This window comes from Vigna radiata, chromosome 10 (genome assembly GCF_000741045.1).
Source record: "Vigna radiata var. radiata cultivar VC1973A chromosome 10, Vradiata_ver6, whole genome shotgun sequence".
In the NCBI taxonomy this organism is placed as follows: domain Eukaryota; kingdom Viridiplantae; phylum Streptophyta; class Magnoliopsida; order Fabales; family Fabaceae; genus Vigna; species Vigna radiata.
Genome location: NC_028360.1, coordinates 16,380,240 through 16,391,846, shown reverse-complemented (window position 1 = coordinate 16,391,846; position 11,607 = coordinate 16,380,240). Strand labels below are relative to the sequence as shown.

The 11,607-nt window shown below is 31.1% G+C and overlaps 1 protein-coding gene across 3 annotated transcripts; it reads right to left on the bottom strand.

The window, feature by feature from the left end:
- Positions 1 to 2: 2 nt before the first annotated feature.
- Positions 3 to 4,229, bottom strand: LOC106774476. Of its 3 annotated transcripts, none has more exons than XM_014661482.2 (9): positions 4,072 to 4,229; positions 3,883 to 3,941; positions 2,420 to 2,818; positions 1,938 to 2,058; positions 1,426 to 1,741; positions 1,232 to 1,304; positions 880 to 970; positions 717 to 796; positions 3 to 238 (listed from the first exon to the last, which is right to left on the bottom strand). In XM_014661482.2, exons 2-9 carry the CDS (start codon positions 3,934 to 3,936, stop codon positions 104 to 106), a joined length of 1,269 nt encoding a protein of 422 aa, XP_014516968.1. In that variant the 5' UTR covers positions 3,937 to 3,941; positions 4,072 to 4,229; the 3' UTR covers positions 3 to 103. The 3 variants fall into 3 exon arrangements, with proteins under 3 accessions (XP_014516968.1, XP_014516970.1, XP_014516969.1); XM_014661484.2 differs by having other exon boundaries at positions 4,058 to 4,197; XM_014661483.2 differs by lacking the exon at positions 4,072 to 4,229 and having other exon boundaries at positions 3,883 to 4,050.
- Positions 4,230 to 11,607: the final 7,378 nt, after the last annotated feature.

Sequence of the window (11,607 nt, the reverse complement as noted above, 5' to 3'; positions counted from 1 at the left end):
GATTGATAAACAAAAGGTTCATAATAAACATTGTGACAGATCATCTTGTCAGTAAATACAGAGAAAAAAAAAATCCATGAAGCTGTTTTTCCAGTGATGAGATTCATACTGGATTATCATCATAAGAGACTTGAAGCCTCCAGGTGACAAACTGGATATATGCGTAGTTGATGGCCATAGCAATTCCAAAACCCAAAACTGATGAAAGTAGTATGGCATAAATGGCCATCAAATGCAACTGCAAGAGAGTCAAAATGCTTTAGCATATCAAAGTTAATCAGCTAAGGATCTGGAATGTATAGTTTTTTCAATTACAATGATCTCATTTAACATATCTAAATGTTGATTTTATCTTTCCTATGAGTCAATTTTACCATGGAGAAGAAATTTATTTCATTTTCATTTCCCAGCAATTACTAACAGATAAAATTTGTCGAAATAAAACCTGAAAAGTTTTGACGGACTGCTATATCTACTACTAACCACATAACTGATATTCCACAAATTGTTTTTCCATTTTGATAGCAAATTGTAAAGTTTTTTCTTCCCTGGTCCCCCTCACAAATAGCCCCTTGGGATTGTCCGAAATTCAATTCTTTTAGAAGAATGGAGGGCAGCTAATCGAGACAACTTGGTTGTGACTTGTGAAGGGTTTGCTTTGATACTGTATAATCAATCATGGGAAGTGAACAAGAAATTTCTACATTCGTACTCACCATTGTATAAAATAGATGCACAGTTAAAGCTACAAGGGCAAACTCGAGAGCAGCATATGTCCATATATACTCCTTAATTGCTGCACACAACAAAGTACATATACAATTAAAATTCAAACAAAATATCATTTCGTCATAAAAAACGAAAAAGAAAGGTTGTTACCCAGAATGACTGCAAAAATAGAAGCTAGGAGGCCCAAGGTAAAGGCAAATGGTGCTGCAATAATAATAGCTTGAGTCTTCAATTCAGGAAGCTACAACATACAGAAAGAAAAAGTAAACCAATTATTCTTGAACACCGAAATGTCAGAAAAAGAAAGAAAAATTAGAAACACCTCCAAACTATAAACATTTTTACACTAACTCCTCAGTTATCCTACTTTTACTGGGGAAAGGGTATTATACAACGGTAATTATGCATGAGTAGCTACTGTTCATTTTTCTGTTACATCAAAAGTAAGAGTTCTTCAATGATGGATGTTAGAAGTTATTGTCAAAGGAAATAATAGGCATACCAGTAGCTGTTCAAGGAAGAAAAAGTAGCATATTGTGCTGATCAGGACAAGCACCACAAAGTCTTGCCATGCGCTGCAAACAAGTTTAAGAAATTTAGCCGAAAAGGAATGTCATGGTTACCCGAAACTAAAGTGTATGGTAAAGAATAGAAAATAATGGATTGCTGGATTTGAGACAGTGGTTTTCAAATCACCTTATTGACTCCGGATGTAGGTTCTGCTGACCTTGCATCTGTCTGTTTTGTCGTTGAACAGAGCTTGTCACACGAAGCAAAGTTACAGGTAAATTCTGAACCTCTTGCCTACACACATCACATTTCTTGTCGCTTTTGGTGCTAAACCATTTAATTAAACATTCTTCATGCACCAATCTCAGGTCACCTTTGCAACTGCATTCCATTTTAAAGGTATTCCTTTCATCACACACATCGAAACATATCCTGCACACTGCTTCCTCTTCAGGAATTTCTTCATCGGCTGTAACTTCTATCGGCACAGGAGTTATTTGATCTGATTGGCCAGGTATAGAGAGTTCCCATAAGTTTCAAATGTAATATATGCTAGAAAACATGTAAAGTAATTCCAGTGTTAATTACAATAAATTCCAACCTTCGGAAAAGGTTAGATATCTTCAAGCTTAAGAATTGAAAAACAGAAGAAAGCAGGATAATGGAACTGTAATAATAGAGTTCGTGGCATAACATACCTTCATTTTGATCTTGTTGCTCCTGTTCACTACGGGTAGAAAAAGAGACAGATCTTACAATAACAACATTTCGTCCAGGTACAGAAAGGGACCTTGAAACCTTAGAACGATCAACGTCTTTCTGCGTACAAAATTACAAAACAGGCATTTTCTTCATTTCAATTTTTTTTACACAAAAGGAAACCCTAAATTTTATGCAATCATGCATCTAAGATATGCTATAGAAGGCACTAAACATGAGTTTAAATTTCATGCTTTCTAAAATACATCATTGAAAATCTCACATCTGATCAGTTTCATCTTTCCCTTTTTGGTGGAGGCAAATGTTCAGTTTCTTTGATAGCATGTTCGAAACAAAATCCTGATTCCTGAGTGTAATATGACCTTTAAATGTGATTCTCTTTTTCTATGGCCACAGGTACAGTTAGCACAAAATTTCATCTAGAAAATCCATAAATAAAGCAAAGTAGAAGATAACTTACATGTGGCTTAGTTTGTTCATTATATGTCCTTGCAGAAATGGGTGTAGCAACTGAAGGAGACAGATTTGATGCTGGTGTAACAGGAAGAGAAGTGCATCTTTTCCATGCAATTTCAGATATGGAGGCCATATTAGAACTGTCTGCAGCTGTCTTGGGGTCTGAACTAAGTAGGCTGCTTCTTTCCCCATCCCCTACATTTCCTTTTCTTTTGAAGCTCAAGGCCCGCAAGAAGCCTCTTGATGATGATATCCCTTTGCTGAAACTTTGAGAATGGTCCAGAACCCTCCCACCACTAGTGCTCCCAAACCCTATAGGTCTAGGAGGAACTTGAAGTGAAATATCAGGGCGCCTACCATTGGGTCCACTATCTGAAACTTCTTTGTTTCCCAGTGGGACATCCTGCATGTAACAAGGACACTTTAACAAAAGCTTGTGCCAGGCTCCCAGCAGTTTAGTTTGGCATAATTTGACAAAGAACAGCAGATAATATAGAAAAAATAATTTCGAAAAGCATCATGAATGCAATAATTAAAATGCAAGCATGTAAAAGATTGAATATGGCAAACACGACAGTTACAGTGCAAGCACATCAAAAGGTAGCACATAAATCTAGCTCCATGATGAATCACTAATTATCCTTAACAAGTTGATCATTATTAGATGTCCTCTTTCAACACGGAGATTCAAGAATTGAATCAAGTGCTTCAATCAATGCAACTGGCAAAAGGTCTATACGTTTCTCTACAGAAACTGGTAAATCAAGACATAGCAAGATGTCAAACAAGTTAAGAAGAAAAAGGTCATATCCAGAACCCCTTTTACAAACGACATTATCCGTCAGAGCACACAACTGATGCATCAACTTCAAGGACCTACCAAAAAACTCTGCAAACTCAAAATCAAAATTTCCTCACCACCGATAGAGCACATGCATGTTCTCTCTCATCTTCTCCTATACCCTCTTATAAATGAAACAACAAAACCAACAAGTACAGCACACACACACATGTTGACATGCTCTCATCAGATAAGGTAGGCACTTAAAGATAGATTCATGTCCAATTCATCCTCAGCCCACAATAAGGAGGAAAGAACGAAGATTCACATCCTGACCAACAGCATTCTAAATATTGAAACTCACACACAAGACTAAGGAAATCAATTAAAAACGTGGGCTTTTCAGAAACAGCCCACCTGAGTAGACACGGCAGAATAAGCTAAAATTAGAAACCCCTAAATTGGATACAAAAAAATAAAAATAAAAATCAAACACTGCATGACATACCCATCAAAAAGACTTGACTCGGACAATACAAAAGAGAAAATCCAGTGGCCATATGAAGAATCCAAATAAAAAAGGGTTACAAAGAAGAGTTGTAAAATCAAAGGGAAAAGCCGGAGATAAAATAAAGTGAAAAGAAAAGAACTTGGCTTGTTAAAGATGCAAAAAATAGTTAAAGAACCTGATGGGAAATCTCGGGAGCTTCATCAGTGAGTGATGATTGAGCAGCTTGCATTATGGCTAGTCGCAAAGATCAAAAAAGCCCAAAATGAGGGAGAAAAACCAAAGAGAAAAGCATAGGAAGAAAAAAATAAAAAGGAAAGAGAAAGAGATAAGTGAAGGGAATAGAATCCAACAAAGATTGTCGTACAGAAGAATCAAGCAACTATTGAAGACCCCAGTTCCTCCTCTGGAAATTATTTTACATTATTTCTAGAATTTTAGTGTTATCACACAGACCGAATCTTTTTCATTCTTGAACTTCTGCGTCACTTTTCCTCCTTAAATTCTTAATATTAATAACACATGAGAATCTACTGAATATTTTTACTACCTATTTCAACAAATTAAAAATGTTTGGTGTCTTTTTCTTATCCAGTAACTTTGTTAATCACTGATATTTATAGGAGGAAATGACTTATTACTTCTAACAGGATTTTCATTTTTTCCCAATAATAATGTTGTTGATGCTTGATATAATTATTTTTAAAATTATATCTAAATATGAAAATGTTCTTAAAAATGAAATAAGTTTATTAATAAAGATTACACACTCATAATTTAGGTACGAGAACTTTGTTTGTGGACAAGACTACTACAAAATAATAAAACTGTTCGTTTGAGTATCTATGAAAGTTAGAAACTTAATTTGTGAATTTAAATTAATTAAGCTGTAAGAAAAATGAAGCTTCAATGGGAGAGAGAGTAGAAAACACTCAATTAACAAAACAGAGTAGTTTCGTGAGTCCGGTTCGTTGTCCGGTCTGATAAATCCGATCCATTGTCCGGTCTTGGAAGGAAGATGATAAGCAAAACAAAACCCACTAAAGTGATGTTGACTAAAATGGACTTATATGTTCATTATAAGTTGAAATTAAATTATACCATAAACATTAGTTAATTATATATTTGCCAATTTGGTGACAATATAAACATCTAAATCACAATATAAAAATGTTTTTACATCTTATAGATGTTTCTCGTACGCAATTCTATGTTGTTTCTAAGTTTCTTCCAATTTATTATCTGTGTTCCCCAAAGTCTCCTAAGTCGAAAGATTTCATTTTCTTAGTCTAAAAAAGTCAGTTTACTTGAGAGAAGAAAACTAAATTCGTTGACCATGACCGAATACAAAAGAGTCTGACTAACGTGCTTGAGGTATTTTTATTCGCTTGTTTAATTATCAATAATTTTTTAAAAAAATATATGACCATCATGAATAATTTATATTTTAAACTAAACAATTTGATTACTTAATGAATAAAAAACATTCTTCTACATGCAAAAACAATTGAAGAAGACGTTAATTACTAATGGACACCGCATTCACGACAAGAAACTGTTAATACAAGTGTATAAGAAGAAAAAAACACACATGCAAAAGATTACCATGTATATTTATTTATTTCTATTCGAACAGAGTTTATTACCTTTAAATAAGCGTACATTTTTCTTTCTAAATTTTAGGCTTTCAAATTTAATTTTTTAAAAGTCACTATAATTTTATAAAATTCTGACTTTAGTCTTTGATAAAAAGTATTTATTTATAACAAAAATCAAACAGATATATGATTCATTAAAAGTATAAATTTGGAGATTTGTTGCTTTTGCTTTGAGGAGAAATTAAAAAGTGTTTGTTGTGCGTGTTGAAATCCGTTAACGTTGAATGTAGATTAATATATTGCATTTCAAAAGTTGACATTACATTTTTCAAAATTGTATCCTACAGTCTCTAGACACCAACAGGTCGATCATCCAGACCAATAGATTACCAGACTGACCACATGTATAGATTAAAAATAATAATAGTTGATTAAAGTTCTTAATGGAAATTAAGGTATGATTAAGTCCTTATCAGACCCACGAAAGATAAAAGTTCATTACAATCAGTATAAATAAAGGTTTTAAATATGATTTCGGAACACGTTACATAATACATGCTCTACTTGTTACAATAGTCATTCGGTCATTTTACTAACTCAAAAAGTGTTGGAGTGTCTTTGACAGATACCGATCCGCCCGGCTTAGAAAACAAGGAGAGAGAACAAACAACTTGGAATGCGAAGAAACAGATAACCGTTTGACCTTCAACAGGTAACCATTTAGTCTTCACCAGCCCGTTCAACCTTCACAAAACCGTCTACCACTTTGGCTCAACGTTATATCCGGAACAAAAATTATTTCCTTTTTAAAGATATTTATTTCTGCTATTATTTCCATGTAGGAATGTGATGATGGTTACTTCAACCTCACCATCCTATATATATTTTTAAAAAGAAAGATAGTTTATTTTAAAATAGATAATGTCATTATAAATATAATATCATGTTAATTTTATTAGATAACTTTTTTATTAATAATGTATGGTTATTAAAAAAATTAAAAGATACCTGAATTGGTTAAGACAACTACTAAACACATAAATTTGTTTTGGAGACAAAACGATTAATTACGTTCATTCATTTGACGTGGTTAAACAATAATATTTTGATTATAATTATATTATTTTTTAATTTAAAATCATAATATATATTATTATATTATTATATTATTAAAAGTGCCAAATTACTTTTCCTTTGTTTTGACAGCGTCACAAAATGTTGCCCAACGTTTAATAATGAAAAAGAATCATTAATTTTGTTATGCCTTTAAATTATGATACTTATCTAAAATTTATGACTGTATACAAGTTATGAGTTATGATCTAATCATATTGGAAAAAAATATATATATATTTTGACAGCGATTGGAAAGAAAATAAAATTGAAGTACTACATTCTGTCTAAAGAATTACAAAATACATAACAGTAATATTCTGTCTTCAAATAAACTCTAACCCCAAAAAAAAAATTATAATAATTTATACCAGATATAATATCTTTAATAAAACTATATTTTGCTAATCCAAATATAATTATCGTCTTTTAAAATAAAAACAATAAAAATTGAAACAGCCAGTCTAATATAAATTAGAAAAACTTGAATCAAATTCGATACTATTCTGAAACTAATTGAAACCGAATATCAATTTGTTCTGTGATCGAATCAAATAAGTTTTATCAACAAAATTAACCCATCCAAACCAAACTAACACACATTGAATCACTGAAACAATCCTTAAAAAGATTGAGTACCTGAAAATGATAAGAGTGACTGGAACAGGAAGAGTAAACATCCTTTGATCTATACGAACAAGCTCTGCGAAATGAACATACATATTCTAAAATCTGGTCTCATCATTCAAGGATACCCTACTGCCATGCATGTCTCCCAAAATATCTTATCTTCCACATCATTCACATTCACTTTCAAAATCCTTGTTTCCACTTCATCTTCAACTACCAAAGGAGAAGAGCATTCTGTTTCCAACCATGTATCTGACTGCCACATTTCATCTTCACCACCTTCAACATCCTCAGATAAACCACATGAACCAGCAGTGTCACAGGTACAAGATTCAGCATCATCCTCGTTAGAAACTACTTGGTATACAAGACTAAAGAAGCCAATATCTCCTTCAGAATCTGCACTGTCTTCAACGACCAACCAAGATGACACATCTATGCATTTCATTTCTTCCTCAAAGAAAAATCAGCAATGTGCTCAATTTCACCTACTACTCACCACTTTATGGTGCAATTAAATAGCTGTGAACTGAGTGTGAAACTGGTCCGGTTTTTGTTCAAACCATATGTTGTTGGTAAGATTTGTTGCAATTACATGTGTCATTTTCTTGTTTAAAGAAAAAAGGTGGTTGGTTTTGATTGACATTCCATGTTGACGGTGGATTTCAAGTCATCACTCCACTCCATTTTATTAGGTCTCATCACAACATTCATTTCTTATTATTTCAACACAAATGCCAATGTCGGTTGCTGGTCGGCCAAAGACTACAACCTTAGATTTCGGGATTTGAACTGAAACATATGTTTATCATTAAGGATAGACATATATGCGGATGTTTATCCACAGTGATCTTCACTTCACAATACATCCTAGGATCTGCCGACATCAGAAAATGACCAGTGAGTGCAAATTATTGTGAATATATTGGACAAGCATGTGGTGCCATTAGTATATTTTGCTTTAGCTTCTTTCTCTCCAATTTCATAATTGGTAGATTTTTAATATTATGTTATGTTAGAAGTCCACGTATAAATTAGATTTAAAAATGCATTTTTTAACATAATTCATAAAAAATAGAAGAAAAGATTGGCATTAACATTATAAATTATGAAAGGTTGAATAATTACGGGTGTTTAGCATAATCGATTATGTTTATCTCTCACTTACAAGCATGATCACTTGTTACATCATAAAGTAAAACAATTTACTTCCGGGTGTCTTGTTTGTGACCTGACATTTAAGCACAACCAAGAGATGATTGTAATGTAGAATGAGTTTCAATAATCATTGAATTGGTTGAAACTCATATAGAAAAGGTGTAAGTTGGTAACTTAGATTATCTAGACAAGAAGGTCGAAAGAGATTGATCTATTTGGGATTTTTATTTTTACTGTTTTTTGGTCAAACCTAGAAAGCTAATTAGAGTTTGTCGTCTTTCAACTCTGAGAACATATGGGTCAACCAAAATGAACCACTTCACCTAGTAATATCGAGAAGGAGAAAAGGAGAGTGGGTGTTCTGTGCGCTTAGGGTAAATAATTAGGATTTCTAAAAGTATAAAAAGTGATGGGTAAAAGTAAAAAAAATTAACCTAAGGATATTTTTGGAAAAATAAATAAATTGGGGAGGTGCAGGACAAAGCTGTGGTGGTGGAGGAAGCAACACCCTTCCATGAAACACGCCTACATAAGCCCACTAACTGCTGTGGGACTTCATAAAGTGAGTTTGGATTTTACTACTCGCACCCCTTACAATACTATTCGAATTACAAATCCATAAAAGAAATTCGATTAAAGAATCATATTTACACGATTTAAAAAATTCACTTAAATCTATACAAGTAATCTAAGTACTAGACTCCGAGAATCGTAAAAATTGTCATTTCAAGAAATTTAAACAAATTCTTAAGAATAATTTAGTCTTACAACATGATAACTTTGATAATTAACCATAATTCAAATACTCCGACGTAACACAATTATCTTTTCACATAATATTCTTATAATTCATGGGAAAAAAAACTTTTTTGTAGTTACCACATCTAGATTGAAATAGTGTTCAAAACCCAAATATCTTTTCGGATAATGATATTTAGACAACATTATTTTGACAACATTTGAACATTGATTATGTGTCAATATGCGATTGGTCAAAAATTACTCCACAATAATGTTTATGATTTTTATTATTGATTGTGGAGTAATTTTTGACCAATCACATATTAACATGTAATCAATGTTCAAGTGTTGTCAAAATAATGTTGTCTAAATATCATTATCCTTTTTTTATTTAAGACATTTTCAATCCTCATTAATAAATAAACAGTTGTTAGTTTGTCATTGACTTGCAATAAAAAAGCTTTTACAATATATAATGAAAATTTTAAACAACTAATAAGATTGAAATAACCAATATATATAAACATATTAAGATTAAACTTTCTCTGTCTTCTTCAACTGTACTACTATGCTCATTCATTTATATAAAAAATGTGATTAGGTCTATCTTCTTCAATTGTACTTATGCTCATTCATTATATAAAAATGCGGTTAAATATGCTAATATCTGTGATCAGAAATAACGTTATTCAGTGAGCTATTAAAAAAGAACTTTTAATTAAAAAAAAATTGTATAATGTACTTTTTCTATCTATAGACGCATTTTTATATCTTTAAAGAGGAATTTTTTTGGTACATAATTTTCTATCTATAGACGCATTTTTATAAAGAAAATTGGAATTGTATTGAGAAATACTTTTGATTTGAATGGAAAAAACATTGTCAAGCCATTTTTTGCTACACATGTCCAACCAGGCAATCCACCATTCCTTGTTTGTCTCCTAAATTAATTAGTTTCAACATCTACGGTTTAGAACACAATTTCAAAATAAATTTCATTCCAACAAACATCACCTTGGACTAACCAAAAATGAACATGTTTCCACACTTCATCAATCACCAACAATTCTGTCAACATCTCGCTATTTTAATATGGACTTTTATTTTATTTCTTCATTAATGAATTAATTTTGAAAGTATGAAAATTTTAACATCATTTAATAATGGAAATAAATGCAAAGTTGTTATTATTAATTTGTTATCATAACGTTGGAGAGGGTCATTAAGATAATTTTAATTAGGGTATTATTATTATTGGAATTTTTTAGGGAAATTATTAAAGAGATTTATTATGAGTTATCCATATACTATAATATGACAACATTTTCAGCTTAAAATTTTAGAACTTTTTAATATTTATCAGGAAAATTAATTTTTTTATTAAATTGAACTCAGTAGTATAGGTAACGCGTAGCTCATAAAATCAGTGAGTAAAATTCATTTAACCCGGAAAATTATAAGGGATGGGACACTTGCATAAGAAAGAAAGTGGAGCACACTGGAAAGAAATGAAATTGCAACATTGGGTGGAATAGAAATATAAATGTCCACTTAGAAGTCGTTAGGATAGGCTCTAATCATGGCTCTGATACCATATTAGAAAGTATATTTTAGGTCTAACTCAACCTCACAAAACTGACTTGTAAGGTGAGGATTGCACCTCACTTATATATCATAAATTGGCCTTATCTCTAGTCGATGTGGGACTTTCAACAATGATGACAATAAAAAATAGTCAAATTAAAAATATTACAAATTGAGAAGAAATGAAATAAAGATTACATTGAACCAAATGGACAAAAATAAATACTAAAACATTATTTAAGCCTAATTTCTTTTATGGAATGTGTTTTGCAAAACTATTTAAAAGAATGGGAACCTAAAGCATTTATGCTGTTGTATCATAGATAAACTAATATTATGAACTTTGTGAATAATATAATACATGCTTGATGCTACTTAATGAAAACATGTATAAAATAGTATCATTTTTTTTTTCATTTCAAGAAGTGGTTTTTCTTAATAACAAGAGGTATAATCTCTTTCTACGTGAGTTTACCTGTTTTGAAATAAAATAATTTTAGTTTCAATTTCATATTCAAATTGGAAATCAAATCTTATGTATTGGTTAAAAACTTCCAGTGTCGTCAAATCATTTGTAGTAAAAAAAAAATTGTATTATTGATTTTTATTTTTATTATTATCTATGTATTGTTCTCATTCTTGATTATTTAAATTAATTTTCATTAGTATTAGATAATTAAATGAATATATTATATCAAATAAGTACTTGTATGTGTTTATATATTATTGACTTCTGTTATATTATCTATCTGATTTGCAGCCCATCATCAAATGATTTCAAATCAATCGCTTTCTTTGAAAATTGGGAGTTGGAATTTATTGAACATGTTATCTCATTCAATAAAATTTATAAAGCACTATAAATTATAAGAATGGTTAATATATATATATATATATATATATATATATATATATATATATATATATATATATAAGGAGAAAATTCCACACGATTTCATTATTTCTTCAAAGAATATAAGTCAATAATAAAGAATTCGCCAAAAACAAAGAAACACATCGTGTGCTACTAACATTTTAATATCAATTGAGATGCTAGCTGAAAAGTGATGTGGGTTTGA

Bases quoted from the DNA above. Each gene is read 5' to 3' on its own strand.
- LOC106774476 (XM_014661482.2), bottom strand. From the start codon at position 3,936: ATGCAAGCTGCTCAATCATCACTCACTGATGAAGCTCCCGAGATTTCC. The intron at 2,819-3,882 runs GTTCTTTAACTA...TGTTACATGCAG, and splicing joins CTCCCGAGATTTCCCATCAG to GATGTCCCACTGGGAAACAA. The intron at 2,059-2,419 runs GTAAGTTATCTT...TTTTGTACGCAG, and splicing joins ATGAACAAACTAAGCCACAT to AAAGACGTTGATCGTTCTAA.